Source organism: Tiliqua scincoides, chromosome 3 (genome assembly GCF_035046505.1).
Source record: "Tiliqua scincoides isolate rTilSci1 chromosome 3, rTilSci1.hap2, whole genome shotgun sequence".
Classification (NCBI taxonomy): Eukaryota; Metazoa; Chordata; class Lepidosauria; order Squamata; family Scincidae; genus Tiliqua; species Tiliqua scincoides.
This window is the reverse complement of record NC_089823.1, coordinates 53,231,635-53,255,413: the sequence shown is the minus strand read 5'-3', so window position 1 is coordinate 53,255,413 and position 23,779 is coordinate 53,231,635. Positions and strand designations below refer to the sequence as shown.

Below are 23,779 nucleotides of genomic sequence, written 5' to 3'. Positions count from 1 at the left end.
GAAACTTGTCCAATCCCCTTTTAAAGGCATCCAGGTCAGATGCCATCACCACATCCTGTGGCAAGGAGTTCCACAGACCAACCACACGCTGAGTAAAGAAATATTTTCTTTTGTCTGTTCTAACTCTCCCAACACTCAATTTTAGTGGATGTCCCCTGGTTCTGGTGTTATGTGAGAGTGTAAAGAGCATCTCTCTATCCACTCTATCCTTCCCATGCATAATTTTGTTTGTCTCAATCATGTCCCCCCTCAGGCGTCTCTTTTCTAGGCTGAAGAGGCCCAAATGCCGTAGCCTTTCCTCGTAAGGAAGGTGCCCCAGCCCAGTAATCATCGTAGTTGCCCTCTTTTGCACTTTTACCATTTCCACTATATCCTTTTTGAGATGCGGCGACCAGAACTGGACACAGTACTCCAGGTGTGGCCTTAACATAGATTTGTACAACGGCATTATAATATTAGCTGTTTTGTTCTCAATACCTTTTCTAATGAACCCAAGCATGGAATTGGCCTTCTTCACTGCCGCCACACACTGGGTTCACACTTTCATCGACTTGTCCACCACCACCCCAAGATCTGTCACAGACAGCTCAGAACCCATTAGCCTATATGTGAAGTTTTGATTTTTTGCCCCAGTGTGCATGACTTATTGTAAATAATAAATCCTTATTTATTGTAGATTATTGTAGATAATAAAGTTTTATTATAGATAATTAAAACAATGGTTAAAAAGATAAGGGAACTGAAAATTCACACAAAGGTTAATATTAGAAACAGATAAATGGGTTTTATCCTAAGTTAGTGCAAACTGCAGTGCTATTGTCATATTGCTTCTTAAGGTCCCATTCCACGAGTTCACTGTCCCTTCCATTTGTGGAAGGAGCATCTGATGATAGAGATGCACAGGAACTTAGGATTCAGTTCATCATGCAATGGTCACAAAGAGCTGCTTTAAGACCTGCTGGCTGTATGCAACTTCTGTCAGCCTAGTGAGCTGAACAGTTATGCTCTCACAACTACTCCAAAATCTATGCAGTAAGAGCAGTTCTTTATCCATTTGGAGCCAGCATGTAGACTCTAAACGCAGTGGTTCTCAAACTTTTGGGAGCTTTACTCCCAAACCAAAGCAAGTCTTTGCGGGGCAGACCACCTCCTGGCTGCGTTTGCAAATTGGAAGTAGTTTGCGCTTGCTATTTTTGAACATTCCAAGCCATGGAGAGGCCTGCAGAGGGCTGTGCAAGGCTCTCCGCACCTCCTGCTGCCTGCCCAAGCCCACAGTAAGTAAAAGCACACCCCCTCACCTCCCTTAGTGACACAATCCTGCGAACTGCATCACTGCCTCTCCCCTTTCCCCCACCCCTTAAAGGGAAGGGGGAGGTTTTATATGAACTGGTGGGTCATGACCCACCAGTTTGAGAATCACTGCTCTAAAGGACTCTGATCATCTAGTTAAGTGCCTGTCATCTTCTAGCCTAGGTGTGATCCAAGGAATTATTCTTTCATTTCCTTCCTTTATTTTAGCAAGAGTACTATCACTGTAAACCAAACAATGCTAGCCATTGTTAAGCATGCAGTATCTGCCAAAGTATGTCAAGGTCAAACATTTATGGCCTTTCCACTGTATATACAATTTTTCCTTTCCTTGTTTCTGAAAAACAAGTGTTTCTGCCAACGAGGAAAAATATAGCCAGAGTTCACATACCTGTCATGTTACATTGATAATAGAAACACATGAAAATCCTAAAAAAACATGCACTTGAAATGCAAATCAACAAAAATATTGGGGTGTAATTCAGTTAGTTATGCTGCAGGTTCTACAACGTTCATATATGAATATAACCTGTGAAACTCAAATATTGTTGTAACAACTGTAACAGAACACTATTAGAGATTTGTTTAACCCTACGGCTGCAGTTTTCAAACTTTCCGGGAGTTTGAAACCCGCAGTAAGTCTTTGCAGAGGCGGGGGAGAGGCGGCAGGGAGAAGGTCGCGATGCGATCCCCAGGATCGCGTCGCTCAGGGGGCTGCAGGGACTGAGATGCACTCTCCAGTCCCTGCAGCAGCCATGCCTGTGTGCAGGGAGCCCTGTGCGAGCGCCTGCAGGGCGCCCGAGGTCAGGGAAAGGGAGAGTGGAGCAATCTGCTCTGCCTCTGCAAAAGCGGAAGCGGAGCGTGATTGCCCCACTCTTCCTTTCCCTGACCTGGGGAGCCCTGCAGGCGCTCGCGCAGGGCTCCCCGCACACAGGGACAGCTGCTGCAAGGACTGGTGAGTGCACCCCAGTCCCTGCAGACCCGTCAGGAGGGAAAGCGGAGTGATCGTGCTGAGCTTCCGGTTTTGCGGAGTGGGGCACGATCGCTCAGCTTTCACTTTTCCTGACCTGGGGAGCCCTACCAAAGGTTGTGCAGGGCTTCCTGCACCCCCGGGAGGCTGCAGGAGGCTTGGGCAAGGGCACCCAAGCCCCTGCAGCCCCCCTGAGCAGTGCGATCCTGTGGATCTTGCCACTGCCTTCCCCCCCTGTCTCCTGGCTGCCCCCACCCCTTAAGGGGGAAGAGGCCAGGACCCACAGGCTGGGGCGTTGCGACGCCCCAGTTTGAATACCACTGCCCTAAGGACTTAATCGTAACAGAGAAGCATGTCGGCAAAATGCACATTCCATAGGCAGGCTTAGGCCTTCACACGATCACAAAAGCACCATAAAGAGCTCTGCAATTGCACAAAAGCTGCCAGCACTGGCAGAAAGGCCAGAGTCTTCCCACTGGTATTAGCATGTGTAGGGATGCCCCCCAGAGCAGGTAAGTGCAGTACAGGGGCAGGGCCAGGGCGGGGAGGGGGTAATGGGCTGGGCAGATCAGAGGCTCCTGGGCACAACATATCCCATCGCCCTTCCCGGGCCTGACCTGCTGACATGGATCAATGCAGACTTGTGCCAGTGCAGCTCTGAGTTGACCTGTTGCAGCTGCTGGGGCTTAACCCTGGCGAAAGGGAACAAAAGTTCCCTTACCCCAAGAAGACCTCCAGCAACCATAATTCCCCCACAGGATGCAGTGTAGCCTGTGACAGTGCCGCTGCATCAGCAATGAAGAATTTAGTTAGGAATGGGTATGTATTAAAATATAACTATAAATATACAACTACATAATAGCTACTATAAGTAGCTATTAAAATATATAACATTAAAAAGTGCCAGCCCCCAGTTCAGTTAAGTTTCTAGTACAAAGAAGTAATATTTATTTTAGTTCATATTTATCATTAATATTTATCTTGAATATTCATCTCTAGAAACTCTAAGCAGGGTCTCCTGTTATATTAGAGTTGATATGGGGAAATGTGACTTCTAATATGTGAACTACCGTATTTTTCACTCCATAAGACACACTTTCCCCCACCCCCAAAAGTGGGGGGAAGTGTGTGTGTCTTATGGAGCGAAAACTGCAAAAAAAAACAAAAAAAAACAAAAAAAAAACAAACCAACTCCGCCCTGGCCCTGGCCCCGCCCCCTGCCCGCTTGCTCTGCTCTGCTTCCCCGGGCAGTCAGAGGCTACTCAGAAGTAAGTCTCAGAGTCACTGGGGCTCACTCCCAGGAAAGCGTGGGTGGGGTGGCAGTCTCGCTGCCCAATCCTGAGCATGCCTACTATGAAGTAAGTCCCATTAGAGTCAGGGGGGCTTACTCCCTGGAAAGCCTCTCTCTCTCCCCCCCCCCAAGCCTGGAGCATCACAGCCTCTCTTTCCCCCCCCCATCCCAAGCCTGGAGCATCACATCCTCTCCCCCCCCCAAGCCTGGAGCATCACAGCTTCTCTCTTCCGCCCCCCAAACCTGGAGCATCACAGCTTCTCTTTCCCCCCACCCCAAGCCTGGAGCATCACGATGTCTCTGCAACACAAACACTTCCCCCCCTCTCTCACACACACAGGCTGCCCCCTTCTCTTACACACACAGATGCTCTGCCCCCCCCACACACACACTCACACAGCAGGGGAGGGACGCTTTCACTCATCTCATCCAGCATCTGAATGTAAGCCCCCCCCCCCCCATCACAAAGAAAAAACTGTCTCCTTGGTCAGAATGCCAGTGTTTGCTTATTGCACAAGCCCCAGGTAAGGCTTGGTTCTCACCATAAATCCAGAGGTTTGTTGTGTCTTGAGAATTCAAGTTGTGGTTGAACTTTCCACTTGTTCATTTGTATTGGAATCACGGAAGAACTGGCGAAGAGGTAGATGTGGTGTCAGCAGTGGCCCCTTTAAGGGTAAGGCCTGGGCATTCAGCAGAGTGTGCTGCACAGCTGCAGCCACTGGAAGGCAATAGGGCCCTCAGGGATATAAGGAGTACCTGAGGCAGAAAGGGTTTGTGGGTTTTGAAGGAGTGCAGGTTGGAGAGGAGACTGACTGGGTTTATTGAATTTGGAATCTGACTGTGGATTGTGACTGAACTTGGATACCCTGATGGATTTGACTGACCTTGGACTGTAATTTGGCTTATTGGTTCTGGACTCTGATTTGGCAACTCTGATTGATGGGACTGATTTACTTGGCATCTGTGGACTGGAACTGGACTCACTTTTGCTTGCTGCACTGGTGAGTTGCACAAGGGGGACTGATCAGCCTTAAGCGGGCACAAGGCCCAGTGGATTGGGATTTGGCAGAACATCATTGTAGCAGAAAGATAATGTGATCCCCTATTTGTGTGCACCTGCTTTTATGAGCTTCATAAATTCTGACTCTAGCGATGATGAGTTCTTGGGGTTTCCAGAAAACTAGAGTACTCAAACCTTTAAGTCTCTCCATTTGTTAATGACAGTGATAATGGTTCTTAATGCCACTGTTGACTGCTGTTCACTTTACATAGTTCAAATGTTATTCTGTTATAGTTTATTAAATATTTTATTACACTATTTGGTTCAGAATATTTTTTTTTCCTGTTTTCCTCCTCTAAAAACTAGGTGCGTCTTATGGTCAGGTACGTCTTATGGAGCAAAAAATACGGTAATTAACTAATGTACAAGCCACCACTAGAATCCTGAAACAGACCAAGCGCCTAAACAGCCACTATATTTTCTGCACACAACACAGGCTGCAATCTTATGGACACTTCCCTGGGAGTAAGCCCCATTTAACACAATGGAACTTACTTCTGAGTAAGCATGTACAGGATTGTGCTCAGAATTATGTTTTTATACAAAGTCAAACTTTAAAAAAAATTCACCAGATTTTTAAACACGAAAGCTTTGAAGTTTGTAGGCATAATAAACTATTAACACCAATGGCAGGCTGAAGCAGCAGTAAGCTTTTCTAACTAAGCTGTAATTTGCTTAGTTCCCTCGTTTCACAGAGAAAAGTTACACACTTACTTGTATCTGCTTGACTGCCTACACTGATGTATCTGTCATTGCCAGGAAGTGCTGTTTGATAGTAGGTTGTCTCTTCCGGCTGAGGAATCTTAGCATTCTTTGCAGTAAGAAAAGCAACTGCTAACTCCAAGTTCCCATTGCTATCCTGTAAATGTACAGACACATCATATCAGAACAAACACATGTCATTTTAAATGACAAACCAGTTTTGTATGAGATGATCAGCTTCCAGCATCAGGTCTAAGTGCACTTAATAAACACCTGCACACAAAATACCATTCCCAAATTATAAGCTTACTTCACTTAGACACTTCACAGATTAGTAGTATAATACAAGGTTGGGCGAAGACAGTGAGCCAGCTCAAACAACACTGTGGGCCAACCCTTTCTTGATGCCCCTGTTCCATGCTTCTAATCAATATATGTGGGAGTGTCTTTGATGCCAGACACCTTCCACACACACGTCCTTAATTGAGGCAATGGCTTGGATGGCATCGATCAAATTGGCCTACCCTAAGGACACAATCCAGACAATGTTACACACTTTCAAATCCCATTGAATTTTTAAATAAAATAATTCTAAACAAATGCTTAATTCCAACACTGAAATGAATAAGAATGAAAAATGCTCAACTTCCAACTGGACTACACTCACAGCATAAAATTTTCTTTGGTAACCTGGCTGCAAAGAAGAATTTAAAATAATTTGTTACTTATTTGGCACTGAAATAAGTAAACATTTAGAGTTGCCATGCACTGGTCAAGAGACTGACCAAATTAATCAGGAAATTTCTGGTTCAAATCTTGCCTCCACCATGAACACTGTGTGGCCTTTAAGTCACTGCCTCTTCTTCAGCGGCAATATGGACAATATTTCCATACAGAATGTTAAGGATTACAAGAAAATATATTTGAAATACTTTGGGCATCATACAAATGTCCACTATCAAGAGTGGCATAATTGTTATTGTTCAGTTAAGTCGTGTCCGACTCTTCATGAACCCATGGACCACAGCATGCCAGGTCTCCCCATCTACCACTAACTTCCAGAGTTTGTCCAAATTCAGGTTCATTGCCTCCGTGAAACAATCTAACCATCTCATCCTCTGCCATCCCCTTCTCTTTTTGCCTTCAGTTTTTCCCAGGGTCTTTTCTAGAGTCCTCTCTTCTCATGGGATGACCAAAGTATTTAAGATTCAGCTTCAGTATCTGTCCTTCCAATGAACAGTCAGGATTGATTTCTTGTAGGACTGACTGATTTGATCTCCTTGCAGTTCAGGGGACCACAAAAGTTTTCTCCAACTCTTCTGTGGCATAACAGCACTCCTGAATAGCGCTGCTGCCATTAGAATCTCCCTCATGCATTCCAAGTGTGCAAGTAAAACACTACTTCTAATAGCAGATGACTAGCCAGGATGCCACCTTATTTAAATCAGGATTGGAAATAATTCTAATCAAGAGGTACCTACATACCAGATGCATGTGGAACTTTGACTACTTCTACATCCCAGAATAAGGCTGTCACCCAAAAGTTATTTCTGATATCTTGGAAGCTGAACTGTTTCCAAGGCTTCCAGCATTTCAGTTAATCATCTTACATATTTATGTAATTAGTTTCAGAAGCATGTCAAAAGAATATCATCTTAAACAAGGACAGGCATAACAGTCATGTAAAACCCACCATACCTTCAAAGCTTGCTGCAGTACTTGAGTATCATTGATACCAGTGATCTCTCTCAGCTGATTCAGAAACGTCTGCTGGTGCTGAAGAATTAAAAAAGTGGTAAGCATTTCAGTTAAAATATGGCCAACAAGTTTAGACAGTGGGAGAAAAAGAGCTGTAATCTTTTTTAAAAAATAATGTATTAAAATTGAATCTGAGAGGACCTAGATGGGTATAAAGATGAAGGCTTTTTAGATGAAGATGAAGGCTAAAAAGGAGATCTCCAAATATTGTAAATAATAGTAATAGCAGCAGCTGAACTATAGGTCGATTTGGACAAGCCCCCCCACCATGCAATAAAGGAAATGAGTGCGCGCACATAAAAAGATACTAGGTATACCTATATGTATTTTGAATCCTGCTGACTTTTAAATGTCAGTACCAAAACTCTGATGTCACAAGCATTAAACTAAAAATGGACTAATGTTGCCAAGTAACCAGAAAGTCTTGAAACAGCTTTGGAAGAGTGGTTCGACAAAATGTTATATGCTTTCGTACTGGTTCACATCATAGAAATATGGTTCACATATTTCACATTTGAGGAGCTATCCATGCAATTTAAGATTTTTTTCAGCATTTCAAATTGTACAGCATGTTCCACCTAGATTAGAAAATTCAAAAAGAAACTGCCTACATGATGATGTAAAAGTGCCTTTACAAACCAAGTTTTCCTATGAGATAAGGATCTTGGGGAATTGTTCCAATAATAATTTTAAAAAGCAGGACTGAACAGACAGTAAAAGACTTGTGCACACATCCTGGCCCCACACCTCACTTCTCTTCCAGTAAGTCATATTAATCAGAGAGAAGGAAAGTAGTAGAATAGAGCTTAAGCAGCACCTAAAGTAGGTTTAACAGCACCTCTCCAAGAAAGTGGTTCAGACAACACACCCTACACAACTAGGGAGATTTACCAGGAAAGTGGGGGGGTGGGAGGAATATGTGCATGCAATGTGAGTGAATGCATCTTTTAATGCATGGGGTAGGTGGGCAATAAAAATGTCATTCAAACTGTCCCTTGGACATTGTTAGATGTAGGCTCTCTAAACTACATGCGATAAAACAGCAGTTACATAATTACAGCATAAAGAAAGGTGGCTGGCTGATATGGAAGCATTTGAAAATTCATTTTAATCTGTATTTCTGGCAGAAGCACCTGCCATTCTATGATTCACATTTAGAGCATGATACAAATACATGTTCTGGCTCGCTGCAACTTTTGCTTTATAGTGCTAATGTTATCAGACTAATCAAGCACGCATATCAGGCAAATATAACCCTCTTGATAAATGGCAAGTACTCAAAAAAATTATAGGAATACTCACTTCAACTCAGTACTGTTCAGGAATGGACTGTGACTGGGATAACTCGGATTCAAGAAGCGAAAACACATGTTTTTCGCGACTCATACGAACTTGAATCATGCGTGTCAAAAACTTGGGCACTGATTCGGGAGTTTTAACCTAAAAATGAAAAGACTCAAATACACTTGACCCAAGACTTGCTTTTGAGTGTGCAAGAGACTCTTGTGTGTTTGCTTGCTTGCTTGACTTGATTCTCAAAAAGCCTTGGAATCAATACAATGACTCAAAAAATGGTCCTGGATGAGTTGTGACAACCACTGTTATTTGTTGGCAACTTCGGTCAGGGGCGGAGACTCGAAGAAGTGGCTCTGGCACATCTCTGGCACTGTTATGCTCCTACCAAAGACTATCCGTCCTTAAGGGCTTATCTGTTCAGATGTCATTGGAGCCATCGTTTACTTAAGCCATTTCTGCCCAACACTGCATATACACCACAGGGATCAAATGTGTACACCTGTGGGCTGGGCAGAAATGGGTTAACTATGGTCCAATTAGTCATCTAAACTGAGTCCTTCAACTAACACAACAGTGGTTTATTTTATGCAAACAAACCAAATCAAAAACTGAAACCATGGTTTCAAATTGGTTTACCAACCATACTTTATCTCAACTTTGATTTTGCACATCTGTATCTCTGGCTTCGTTCAGTGACACTGCATGCTCAGCAGTAAAGTCTATAGAAACAGAAGCCTTGATAAGCAGGAAAGAGATATATTCTAGGTTGTAAGCTTCTCTCACTGACAATAACTCTAAAGGTTCATCTCTTTTGTTTACCTAACAGCAGCTTTCCCAACATGCCTCTCCCTCACGAAAATGCATAGGCAGCCTCTTCACTTAGCCACCTCTGCAAACAAATGTGAATAGATCCGACATTTCATCCTCAAACCATGGCTCCTAAATAAAGATCTTTTAATCCCTTTACGGTGTGGAACTAAATCTTAATTATTCACAGCCCATAGTTAAATAAGATATGGTACCATGTTATGTTTCAATTGGCTCAATTTAACTAGCAAATTGAAGTTCACTAACATAATGGTAGAGTTTGGCTACAGTCTAAGGCCAGAAACCGAAAAACCGCTATGGGGGTTGGGGGGAGGTCAAATGAAGAATATGAATAGGAATATGAATTGTTTTGACACTAGCCTTGGAACCAGAGCCACAGTTATGGATTTCCTTCCCATTTAAATGAAATTGACCATATCAGTGTTCCAGCAGGGCCGAAGAAACTGGCATTCTGGCATTTCTGTTCTGTGATGAACCTCCCAAGATAAGTTGTTTGCTGTTTGTTTCAATTATTGCTTTATTTATTTTAATATTGTATTTTATCTGCTGTTAGTCACCTTGTATGCCTGTCTTTTGTGAGGGAAAAGGTGGAGTAGAAATGTTTTAAAATACAAAATAAATACATGTTTAAGGGCCCAAACCAGTGGTTCCCAAGCATTTTCAACCAATTGCTCCCTTGACCTACTAGAGACCATTGGCTGTGGCTCCCCATTAGGGCTACAAATCCTATATAATGTATAGGGCAGTTAGTTTTTTTTTGTGAAGATTCTGCGGCTCCCCTGACTGGTTTCCATGGCTCCCCAGGCAGCCACAATTCAGTTTGGGAACTACTGGCCCAATCCTATCCAACTTTGCCAATGCAACCAAGCCAATGGGGCATGTGCCACATCCTGTGGTGGTGGGGGCAGCCACAGAGGCCTCCTCAAGGTAAGGGAACATTTGTTCCCTTGCCTTAGGGCTGCATCATCACTGGAAAGTTTGATAGGATTAGGTCCTAACTCTTCTCTTTAGAGTTCCAGGGGTGCCCAAACCCCGGCCCTGGGGCCACTTGCGGCCCTTGAGGACTCCCAATGTGGCCCTCAGGGAGCCTCCAGTCTCCAAAGAGCCTCTGGTCCTCTGGAGACTTGCTGGAGCCCGCACTAGCCCAATGCAACTGCTTTCAGTTTGAGGGCAACTGTTTGACCTCTCACGTGAGCTGTGGGATGAGGTCTACCTCCAATGCTTGCTGTTTCATCTCTGTGATGCAGCAGTGGCAGCAAAGGAAAGGCCGACCTTGCTTTATGCAAGGCCTTGAGCTATTGTAAGACCTTCATTTATTTATGTAAGTTCCATCTCTAATATATTCATTTACGTAAATTTATTCAAATTTTAAATGTAAATTAATTCTTTTTTTCCCCAGCCCCCGACACAGTGTCAGAGAGATGATGTGGCCCTCCTGCCAAAAGCTTTGGACACCCCTGCTTTAGAAAACTGAAACTTCCATCAAAAGCAGTTTGCTATGACAGTGTTAAATCTATTGCTTATAATAGGACGTGTATGAAAACTATCCAAGAAATATTGTTCGAAGGGAGTCTTCAAGGTCATCTAGTCCAAACCCCTGCTTGAAGTTTATCTTTTCTTGCCTAAGACAAGGAACTGCTTAAAACCTATTATCATACTGCCTAACAAATGTTGTCTGACTAACTGTGCAATCTTTGGTAGGTGCATACACTTTAATATAACTACAGTATATTTCTCTCATTTATACAGTCTGCTGTGTTATTTAAACAAGCTCTTTATCCTGTAAGAATAGTTACTGTTTTCTCCATTTTCACTATCATTTAGCAATGCAAATCAGTTTTGTAGGTGGATTCATTTCTCTATGGATAAAAAGTACACAAACATAAGTACAGTTACATTACTGAAAGTACACAAAAGTACACAAACATACTGTGTTACATTACTGAACCAGAAACTAATCCATATAAAAACACCAATTCATCATACTGAATGTTTTGCTCATGTGCCTCATGTTTAAATATGTTACTTCTTCCTTACCTGTTTACATTTTTAGTTTAGAAGCTACTTGCTAGCAAAGAATTTTCTGGCACCAAGGTTTGCATAAATCGAAAGCTATGAAGCAGTTAATGTTAACTCTGCTGCTTCCTCATTTTTATAGCTTAACAGCTAGCTTTATAAGTTTCTTTCTTCTAGCCAACTGATAAACTCCATATGATGATTCTTTTAAGGAGAACTCCCAATAAATAGCAAAATTTATAAGCTGTAGATTAAATATAATCTGAACAGATAAACTGTGAAGTAACAGCCAGGTAAAATGTTGCCCCAGAATGAGAACACCTTATGGAGTTTCCCTTTCCAGTCTCATTCAGGTTCTGCACTTTCTGTTGCCAACAAAAACCTGATTACAGCTGTGGGCTGCGTAATGTGGACATTTATCCCTTTGGAACTGGAGAAAAACCAAACTTTCCCACATAGGTTGCCAAAAGAGAGTCACTGAATGCTAACAATTCTCATTTAGCCACAGCATGAAGCAAGTTCAGAGTGAATATAGAAAATACTGTAATGTCTTCAGAGCCCATCTAGCCTCCTAGAAATTTCAGATGAAATACAAATGCACTTTTCATCAGGACAACTAAATTTTTTAAAATGTCAGATTGAAATAATTTAATTTTTAGAACTGACATAATGTTGGCTTAACCCAGTGGTTTGCAAAGCATATGCCACAATGCCCCAGTGCGCTGTGGAAAGCAGCCGGGGTACCACCATATCTATTTGTGAACTGCTTCTTGTTAGTGTCACGCAGGAGTTGGAGGGCTCCTCCAACCAAAAGGAGTTGGAGGGCTGCAAGCAACAAAATGCTAACAAGAAGAGGTTCACAAATCCCCCCCCCATCATGCAAATGACTTCTTGGTCTCTGTGTCTTGCTGTCTCCTGGGCTGTCTGCTTCCTGTTAGCATCACACTGATTGCAGCCTTTCAACCTGCTTTCTCTGAGCGTACAATCGATAAGATTGGAAGCGTCAGGAATTGTCAACAGAAAGCAAGACAGTGTCAGCAGGGCTGCAAACAGAGACCGATAAGTCATTTGTGCAATGGAGGGGAATTTCCGTCCTTTGCTATATTTTCCATCATGCTACGCCATGGGAAAGCTTTGTATAGACATACACATACACATAAGAAAGGGTGCCTCTGAGCATGTAAAGAGTGCCTGTCAAGCCACAGCCAGCAACTCAAGGGAACGTCAGGTTTAAAAAGTATGGGAACCACTGACTTAAGCCTAAAGTCCAGATTTACATCTGAAATGAAGCCACTCTGACTGCAATCCCTCAGATTTATTCCTTATTATTTGTTTTTATAATACTCCACATTCTAGAATATCCAGCACTCGAGATAAAATCATTCATATGAGTTTTTTTATATTTTCCCTAAACTTCCTCATTTTTCCACTGGGGAAAATAAATGAAAAAATGGAGGACTAGGGAAGAAAAAACCCCATTTCCCCCCAGTTTACTTGGCTTTTTCTGGGCCTTCCTAGCTCTAGCTGTCACACTAAGTCCTATTTCACTACTATATGTATACATATATATATTTGCAGGAATTGCAAAACAAAAATGGCTCATATTTTCCAAAGTTTGAATGAGAATTACATAGTCCAATCCATATCATTAGAATCTTGAGCAAACATACAAATATCCTAATGCTATCAGGCTTGGAAAAATGTCACTCCCTGAGAACAACCTATTGAAAAATACATTTAAAAAAAATTCAAGACCATCTCACTATCTAAGACACAAGGTTTGCCTATGTCTTACAGTGCAATGATAAAGAGTGTCATTCACATACTATTACATAATGTTCAAGCCTGAACATGCAGTACAAGTACAGTATCTCAGTCAAAGCTGCAAGTCTGGTAATACTAGGTAGGCTGTAACTTCTTAAAATCTCAGAGAGACAAGAAATGTGGGTGGTGAGCACTGACATTCAGGAGAGCTTTCTGCAAAAGCCTTGCATAAGACTGGGACTGCATCAGATCTTTCATAAAAGACTTTAAAAACCAGTGTAAGTATACATTAGAATATTTGCTGTGAAATTCACACTATAGGCTTGTAAGTACCTATGGTAAAATGACCAAAATCAAAGCAACTGCATCTATTTCTTAAGATCACTTTAGTACACCATCCTAAAAATATAATGAAATAAAAGTAATTATAAGGGCCAAATCAGATCTGTGCAAAATACATAACTTGGCCCTGTGGTTTTGCTTTTTAAATAACAGGTGGTGAGTGTGTATGGGGGGAAGAAGATATGAATGGAGTAGAACTACAACATGGAGCTTGACCAGTTTGAGAACACTGTCCCTGCAGCAATCATGCTCTTGATTGTGTCACTGTGTACTATTTTAAAGGGGGGAGGGAAGCTTCCATTAGCTTTCAATGGAAACCGCTCATTAAATCAATTATTATTGCAAAAAGCTCAACCAAAAGAAAATATGTACTGAACTGAAATGATAGATTGAGTAATTTGAATAGTATAACGAATGGTAAAAGATTGAAGAATTTTTAGAGTTTTTTTCTTATATTTTTTGTAAATCTTAGAATGTGAATTGCTGAATGATGCCTGCCATATTTTAAAAGAAACTTTTTGATGCTCAAAGTTGCAATCATAAACACTTTCTAGAAAGTATCCCATTGATTGGAGTAGGGCCAAATAAACATTCACAAGTTTGTGCTGAATGTATTCAACAGTGTGTGTGTGTGCGCGCGCGCGCGTGTGTTTACACTGTATATTAATAAACGTTTAGAAATCTGTTTGAACTTCAGTATAGTATAATCCTCTCTGCTTTGTTTGTTAACAAACACTCTTTTGAGAATGCTTCTCTTGCAAGTTATATCAGATGAAGTTCATACAATGACTCCCTTGTAAAGAGAGTATTGTTTTGGTTAACAAGAGATAAAAGGTTTCAATCACCTCATGAACTGAGTCACAGTAAATCCAATTCTCAAGGATCCTATAGCAAATGCCTTAAAATCTGAAGTGAAAACAAACTAGCAAATGTTACATGGGCAAAATGTTCCTATAAATACATTTTTCATGCATTTATTTATTTTATTTATTTATATTTATTTATTTTAAGGGATTCTATCCTGCCTTTCTATCTCTACAAGGGCTAGCAGGTTTACAATAAATATTTCAAATCTGACCATTCTCAGCATCTTATAAAATAATGAAATATTCAGACAGATCTAAAATATGAATACTGTTAGATGTTAAAAAGGCAATCTCAAAAGTGAAAAGTTAGTCAAAATTAAAAGACCCTTGTTTGAAAACATATGTTTTCACTGTCTCCATTCTTTTGAAGTTAAAGTTGTATCCTAAACATGTTGAGTGGAGAATGGTCATCCTTCCCCAGGGAGCAATTTTCTTACTACTGCAGATACCCTCCTATAAGCCAATCTCACAGATAAGGCGAGGGCAGATTTTCAGCCAAAAATCATGGAATGTTCCATGACTCTCAGATAGGTCAGGGGTAAAACTTGGTGAACAGAGCTTGTGTGGAGGAGCTGCAGCTTGCCCTGCAGCCAAACTGAAAAGGGGGAAAGAATCAGAGCCACACCACTATTTTTGAAGACAGTAACAAGGTGCTTATGTAGTACTGCGTGCCATTCCCTCCACCAAAGTAAAAGAATTGAGAACTGAATTGCTTAAAAAAAATAAAGAAATCCAGGTTTGAAACTGAAGAAATTTGCCATTTTAAAAACCATGAAAACAAATGCAGCACCAAAATAAAGCAACATAAACAGCTTACCACAGCACAACACCAATTACAGTCAGATAACTTTTCATACTGTTTGCTGCTGTTTTCAGACACTCCTGGGTTTGGAGTTAAGGACCATGCTCAGAAAACTATACAATGGAGCTCCGACACTCAAAGCTGCCTGACTGCAGCTTACAATCACTCAAATGTTCTTCAGACACTTCACAGACTCTCTGCAGGCACTTTTAAAGCTCCTCCAAGCTTCTACTGGCTCCCAAGACATGCCAGACAGCCCTGACCCCTGAGTGATCTACAGATAAGACGAGATATCAATCTGTGCCGCATAGGCGAGTATCTACGGTGAATCAAGCCCCAAGTACATTGATTTTATTGTGGTACTCTACCACTGTGAACCACTTTTCCCCATCCAGATATGTAGTAGCATTTCTACTACACTCTGTTATCCCATCCTCAAGAAACCCTCTGGCTTTAGCACGCCACCTTCTGATCCTACAAAAAATTAGCTCAACTCAGTACAGTGGCGCACTGTATTGGAACACAAAGCTACCATTTGTATACAAGTACTCCAAAATTTCTACACATACACTGTATTGCTACATATACACAGTGTACGCATACAATGTACTGCTGAAACAGAGACGCCTGCGTTGGCTCGGTCATGTCGTGAGAATGGATGATGGCCGGATCCCAAAGGATCTCCTCTATGGAGAACTCGTGCAAGGAAAGCGCCCTACAGGTAGACCACAGCTGCGATACAAGGATATCTGCAAGAGGGATCTGAAGGCCTTAGGAGTGGACCTCAACAAGTGGGAAATCCTGGCCTCTGAGCGGCCTTCTTGGAGGCAGGCTGTGCAGCATGGCCTTTCCCAGTTTGAAGAGACACTTGGCCAACAGTTTGAGGCAAAGAGGCAAAGAAGGAAGGCCCACAGCCAGGGAGACAGACCAGGGACAGACTGCACTTGCTCCTGGTGTGGAAGGGATTGTCACTCCCGGATTGGCCTTTTCAGTCACACTAGACGCTGTTCCAGAACCACCATTCAGAGCGCGATACCATAGCCTTTCGAGAGTGAAGGTTGCCAACAGAACACTGTATTGGAACGCAAGGCTACCATTTGCATACACACGCTTCAAAATATCTGCACATACACATTCATAATCAGGAACAATTTTCCTCAGGAGACAGGTGGCAGGCCCCAAGCAGAGTACAGGAAGTGTGCAAACAGAAACAAGTGCCTTCTTTCCCAGCATACAACACCCCAACATAAGAAATAATAAATGTGGCTGTGATGGATGGGTACTAGTCCATACTGAGCTAGAGAGACTGGGTGCGGTGATACACTATAGGCATTGAGACGTTTCATTCAAATGGAATATTTCCATTAATATTATTATTAAGGATTAAGACCCAATTTAATTTATGAACTATTTCTCAGAACAATAATTTTGCTCAGAAGAGTCTAAATTTCTTAAATTCCAAAATATGGGTAACATCTGACTTGTATCAGCTGGGCATTTATACCTGGATTCTTTTTAAAAAAAAAAAAAAAACATGATTTGAACCAGTGGGATGACTAATCCCCCAAGACTGCGAACAGGGCTGAAACAAATATTGTAAATATTTACATCTTTCTGCAATTAGTTCCCAAGGCAACTTACAACAGCTACCAATGAAATCATCACTGAGACTGACAGTTCATTTTAAAGAACCTACAGCAAGCAAATCACTGACCCATTCAAATTTCATATCACTTTTTTCTTACAAATATTGCCAAGACTTTTTCAGTCACCTCAGTGCTAATAATGAAACACATCTCCGAAATCTAGTGTTTGAAATGCAATGGGGTTTTGAAAACACTGACATAATTTCCCCAATACCTTTCCCATAGTAAACACAACTACACTTTTACAAATGTGGGGGGACTCCACAGGTGCTATGACTCCAGTAAGTCTGGAAACCACTGACTTTAACTTCACTGTTCAATCAAATTATTGTATCAATAACTTCTGACAGTTACCCCATGTCACCATTTTAATAGACTAGCATTGCAGTGCTGTGCAGATCTATTCAGAATTAAGTCCCATTGTGTTCAGTGGGGATTATTCTGAAGAAAGTGAGTACAGGATTGCTGCCCAAGCACAGGAAAAATACTACATAAACACTAGATATCATATCATGACATATTATTAAGTCTTGACATGAAGCTATTTATACGCGTTATCTCAGCGATCCATACAAAAATCCTGTAAGCCAGAAAAGTATGCCAGAGGATCCCATTTTAAGTCTTCTTGTTATACATTTCCCTGATTTTAAGTCTTCTATGCTCTGAGGATCTGGACATTAAAATTCCCCACACTTACAACCTTTGCCTTCTGCGTGCTCTTTCTTCTCCTCTGAACCTTTAAAGGGACAGGCACTGGATATTTCAATTTGTCTTACCTGCACGCTCTTTCTTCACTTACACTTAAGGTCATCATTATTTACAGTACTGAATGGTCAATGATGGCCATTTGCTGTGTTTTGTCAGAGTATCATTAATTGCTGTAATTGGGAGAGTGTCTTTCAGTGCAATTCTAAGTATGTCTGCTCAAAAGTAAGCGCCACTGAGTTCAACAGAACGTAATATCAGTTAAGTATATACAGCAGTGTTTCTCAAACTTTGGGTCAGGATGCACTAGCTGGACCAATTTCACGAGCCAATTTCAAGGGAGTCCTCATTCATTTCAATATTTTATTTTTAATGTATTAGACTTGATGCTACCATGGAATGTTACTGCATTTGGGGAAATGTTACAGACCTGTACTTTTTACAAGCTACTCTGTATATTCTTTTAACAATGATAGTCAATGGGACTCACTCCTGAGTAAGTGTGGGTTGGAATGCAGCCTAGGATTGTTAAAAATTTTCCTGCTTGATGATGTCACTTCTGGTGGGTCCCGACAGATTCTCATTCTAAAAAGTGGGTCCCAGTGCTAAATGTGTGAAAACCTCTGGTGTACAGCATTGCAGCATTTGTATCTTGCCCTCCCTTGATATTGGGGTTTGCTGTACATATAATATTTTAGCTGCTAAACCCTGGTAACCTCTATTTACAACCACATTTCTTAAGAGCGAAAATTCTCCTTTATAAGTCATTTTACTGTAAGTTCAAGTTTTCTAGTCACTAACACTGATTTATAACACTGCATACTGAAAGACTGAATTTGAAAACTAGTGACTTGCTCAAGGCTATTCAGCACAGTTGAGCCAAGATTTGTTTAAAGGATTTCAAGATCATATCTCACCCAATGTGCTATACAAGCTCCATAACAATGACCAAAAAGTGGAGCTACCTCCTTGGGATCTGAGAGCACACTCATTCACTTACATATAAATCAAACATGTTTGCTAAACTCAAAGTGCAAGTTTCAAATTTGAAAGGCACTGCATTTTATGCTCCAAGTCCACTAAAACATTCTGAATTTAAAAGAAATAAAATCCAAGCCAAGTCAACGTAAGTTCAACTGGCATGTAAGGTTAAGTCTGATAAATACAGAATAAATTTAGGATTGCATTCTCTTGGCATGTCAAGGTCATTCTCTTCTAGGGCAAGGCATGTTCTGTGGAGTGTAATACAGCTTGAAAGACCAATATTTGTGTGTTTGCTCAAGCGCTACGTTCCATCTCCAATATATTCATTTATGTAAATTTATTCAAATTTTAATTTAAATTAATTCTTTTTTCCCGGTCCCTGACACACTGTCAGAGAGATGATGTGGCCCTCCTGTCAAAATGTTTTGACACCCCTGAGCTACAGGCCGCTCTCCACTAGTGCCATACATTAGCATGTTTCTTCTACTGACTGGTGTAACCTGACTACTTACCCACCACCCAGTCATAAAGAGTGAGTAAGCCAGTGACAGGATATGAACCTTCAAAATAAATGTTTCCCAGGTTCTCTGGTATGGGCGTGGGCTCGCCAGGCCACAGGCAGGTGGAGAGCAGAATACAAAGAGGTGATAAGGAAGGAACAACTACAAAAAATGTTAATGTTGTCATTTCAGTATGCTTATATTAAATGAAGTTTTAAGAAAGGAACAAAGTTTCCCAAGGGGCATGCATTATTCACAGCCTTGAAAAGCTGATACATGCTCCAAGTTCAAGCTCTGTAGTCATCATTTATCCCACTTTGATTCTATGCATCAACCAGTTTAGACTTAGAATTACAGGAACTAAGAACAAAGATTTTAAAAGGCTATTTATTGTACACTGTGACAAACAGATCAGGGACCTTGCACAAAGAATACTCAATTTTGTAGAAATGTGATCAAAGGTTTTTCCCTATTACACATCTGCCCATAGAGATCACCATCACAATTAACAACAACAACAACTTTGGAAGGTTTGAAAGAAGACAGCGAATAAACATACACAATCAAGGTGCCCAACTTTCTCATTGTTAAAACTCGTGAAGAACTATGCATCCCATTTTCCAATGAGAAGGAAGTTTCCCATGGATAAGGTCTACAAACAAACATATCTACAAGAGAAACTACAAGTACACTTTGTATGGAAAACATGATGATAGCCTGTCCACTTACACAGCACATATTACATCAGTTCCTTTCTACAGGAAGCCTAATCAAACTCTAAAGTGTACTTTGAGAACAAGCTGGAAAGAGAAGCAGGTGAGAGAGAGGAAAATGCTACATTTGGAAAGCACTTGTAAAGAACAGAATAAAAATGCATTTCCCTTTATTCAGATTCAGTTTCTATACAGCCGTTTAACATTTAGACAACAGGAAATAATTGCATGATGAATCATACATTGTTCTGACAAGGCAGAAGAGCTGAGGCTTCACCTCTGTGTCTGGACCAAAACAGAAAAGCAACCAGAAACAGAAACAGACATGTGAGACTCCAGAAACACCACCCAAACCCCACATAGTAATTACAGGTTCAAGGAAAGAAAAGGAGAAAGAAGCACAGTGCTCAGTTATTCTTCTCATAAATATTATGCCTTTCTTTCATCCAAACTACTAAATATGAATTCCTATATTCAGATACAGTACAGGGCTTTTAAAAACAAAGCTATGTCAGTAAGGCTACAATCCTGTAACGCTTACTACTGAGTTCAATGGTAGTTACTTGATTGTTAAATGCCAAGTAGGCATACATAGGATTGGGCGTGAAGTAGCTTAGCTGCAATACTATATGGGTCAAGACATAGGAAAATGTTGCAGCACCTGAGTAGGTAACTACCAACCTGATTCTCCTGTATTCCATTAATCACACTTAACAAACTGTAGAAGGCTAGCAAGGGCCTGAAGAACAGAACAGAGCTATGCTGGAAAGTTCAAACCATTCTCTGATGATCTGAAGCAAAAGAAATACATTGAAAGAACCCCAAAACCTTACTCAAATGTGGTCAAACTCTACAGTTTATGGGAAACTCACTTATCTAACTCAGGAATAAGTGCTTTTCAACAACTTTGCAGCTTTGTCTTCAACTTCTCTTCAGAAATAATTATAGATATGTGAGAATTACTTATGCCTCCAATTCTGAATTAGCTTCAAATGGAGATTAGAACATAATTGCCACAGTCCATTTTTCATCACTCAAATTTACCAATCCACCATCCACTATTCTTTTTAATTTCTTCTCCACACTAGCACTTTCAACAGGGTATGGAGAGATGCAGTTCAACATTAGAAAGCTACCCAAATGTAAAGCATTTAGAACATTTAATCAAATATTCTCAGCTATTGCTAGTGAAGAAAACACTTTGCTTTTTAAGTCCTTCTTTAAGCCTCTCATAACAAAGAGGAGGACAGAGAGAAGGAATGTTATGTGTTAGGATCTAAACATTATTCAAGTAATAAACTATAGGCTATAACTATCAACAAAAACAATTGCAAAATCTTCAGTGTAGACCTATCAAATTAAAAGTTATGCTTAACCAATGTCTTTTTCTTTGATTTTTAAATTTAACATTATGCTCCAAGTTCTTACACTACTAGGTTCAACTGCCATCAATGATCTTTATAAACACTTCACACATTTGTATGGTCCTTTGACTGATACACACTATACCTAGCAAAAAATATTAATGACTCTGTACTGTGTCTCTAGATCCCATGAAATACAAGTATTGGAGCAAGACAGAACATAGGATTTATCCGTGTTTCATGTTTACTGTATATCACATCATGTCTATCAGAAAAATTAACTGAACAAGCAAGACACAAATCTACATAACACTTGGAACTGTGTAGAGATCAGTACAAGTACGGAACAAAAACAGTAACTAATACAGTCATCTTCATTGCAGCTCTAGGGATCATTCTTCTATGGAACACTTCACACAGTAAGTTTTGTAAGCACACAGTATTTTTTTTCCAAGTTGTGTAACAAATGTAGGACTAGAATGCCATTTAGAATATCATCGATCCCGGAGGAGTTTCTATATTAGACTAGTTGATCAAAAGCTCTTTTTATGTTCCAGAAAGGGGCGGCCTATCACATTACAGTTGCCATGGTAACAACCCCATTATCTAATTAACTACTCTTTAATATAAACTGTAGCCAGCAAGTACATTTTATAAAAAAATATTGAACTACCACCAGCAGCAATACATATCTGACAACAAACTTTTGTGGAGTTCACTATGGGAAAGAATTAGTCAAGCTAGATGGGTCTGGTTCCTAAGGACTGTGCGTTTATATTCTCATACCACATACAGACACTTAAAAATATGAAAAAGTAACATGAGTGGCAATAATCTGAAGTTACAGGGCTCTGCTTTTGCATTAGTAGTAGGAAGAACTATTTTGCTAGCAGCTGAAATGAAACACACACACAAACGTCTTATTCTGTATTCATTTAGGTTGTTTCATCTTCCTCATGTCAACACACACAGGTTGTTTATAATCTACCTCAAGAGTAGCACTCAGACTCATATTTTTTAATACAGATCAATACATACAGTAATTTCAATATGATTAAGGTTTTTTAGGTGGATCAAGGCAAACATACTGTTAAGAAGAATGTCTGGAAAAAATTATATCTTGAATTAAAACAATCATGTCACAAAGAGATACCAAATTTTGTCACCATCAGCCTACTTCTATTAAAACCCAAGTTTTACCTCTAGAAATCAATGAAAACATGACCCATTTTACAGGATGTTCATCTCAAAGCCATGGTTGAGTGTTGAAATAGCACAATCACTTCTACTACCTCTGTGGTAGTGAAACAGTTCTGGCTGACCTGGGCAAGTAAGTGACAGCTCCCCGGATTCCAAATTGGCAAAGTACCCTTTTCAAAAGAAAATATGTGCTACGTTCCTTCGCTCAATCTATAAACATATGGGGTACTAGCAACACTATTTCCTGTTTGGCATACTGACATGGACAAAACAATGATGAATAGCAGTAGTTAAACCCACAGAAAGTGGCAAAGTGCAAATGATAAGAGCTGAAGACTTTTGCCACTGAAGTTACTGAGAGAGTAGATTTCTGCTCTTTTAAAAGCTAGTTAAGACAACATAAAGACTACTTACTGCAAATCTTGTATTTTATGAGACCTCTCAGAAAGATTTAGCAGCAGATATAAAAGGACAGTGAAGAGATGGGATATGCAGCAAAAAGACCAAGAGGATGGAAGGAAGATAAAGGGGGAAAGAGTAGAAGAATAGTTTCTTCCTATTACCTTTCCTTTAGTCTCAAATTCAGGTAACTGAGGGGCAAATCCTATCCAACTTTCCAGCACCGGTGCAGCCACAATGCAGATCCGAGGTAAGTGTTGCCATACCTTAAGGAGGCCTCCTGCCTTCCCACCACAGGATGTAGTGCATGCCCCATTGACATGGCTGTGATGGCACTGGAATATCAGATAGGGTTGGGTCCTAAGTGCTTTTAAGTTTGGATGTGAAAACAGGGACATCAAAAGAAAAGGAACAGTTTCTACATAAATAGGGAACTCAGAAGTATCCAGTACATCATTTTGTAAGTTGAGGGGAAAATTAAAAACCCATGTTTACCACCACCACCGAGGGAGTTTCCAGGACCTAAACAGTTCAAGTTAGAGTATCAATTTGTTTGTTTGTAAAGGGGAAAACTGAAGCAACAGGACTGAGAGGGGGAAAATGGCCTGATATAAGCAAGGGGGAGGATCAGGGTTTGGATGGGGAAGAGAGAAGACACAAGCTACAAGGTTTATCTTTTTTGTTTTAGAAAACCCTCCTTCTGCTATATAGAGATGTTTCAGAAGGGAGGAAAAAGTATACCATTTTTCCTTCACCACTCTCCAGTATCCTCTGCATTCACGCAGATGCTATATAGCAGTAAAACAGTCAGCAGCAAACTAGACTCTCAAGTCGCATATAACACAGCAGGGGAAGGCTCAAGGGAATGGAGCAGAAAAGGATATTCTTCTTCCTTTCTGTCCTTCAAAAATTCTCACTCACATATAGCTTAAACAACACTATAAGAGTTCTGCTCCAGGCTGGCTAGAGCTCTGAAGAAGAGTATGCCTTGGAGGCATGGGATATACCACAACAGGTGAGTGCAGGTCTAACTTGTTCCTTCTGACAGCAAACTCAGGTGGCTTAGTGCCTATCAGATTGGCACTAACATTTTTAGATATTTGGGGGACTCCCTAGGTTTGCAGAAGCATATACATTTGCAAATTTAAAAAAAAAAGTTTTTCAATCTCACATGGGTCTTTTAGCTTCCAGGATCTATGGCTGGGGTGGCCAAACCATGGCTCACAAGACACATGTGGCTCTCAAATATATAAAGTGCAGTTCAC

At 40.7% G+C, this 23,779-nt stretch overlaps 1 protein-coding gene across 4 annotated transcripts in view; it reads right to left on the bottom strand.

The window, feature by feature from the left end:
- USP25 (ubiquitin specific peptidase 25) overlaps positions 1 to 23,779 on the bottom strand; it is an 86,887-nt gene that overhangs the window by 58,157 nt on the left and 4,951 nt on the right. For all 4 annotated transcript variants that reach the window (XM_066621792.1, XM_066621794.1, XM_066621793.1 and 1 more), the window contains exons 2-3: positions 7,030 to 7,107; positions 5,344 to 5,488 (exon numbers count right to left, since the gene is read on the bottom strand). In XM_066621792.1, the coding sequence (XP_066477889.1) occupies positions 5,344 to 5,488; positions 7,030 to 7,107 (223 nt within the window). The remainder of the gene's footprint in view (positions 1 to 5,343; positions 5,489 to 7,029; positions 7,108 to 23,779) is intronic.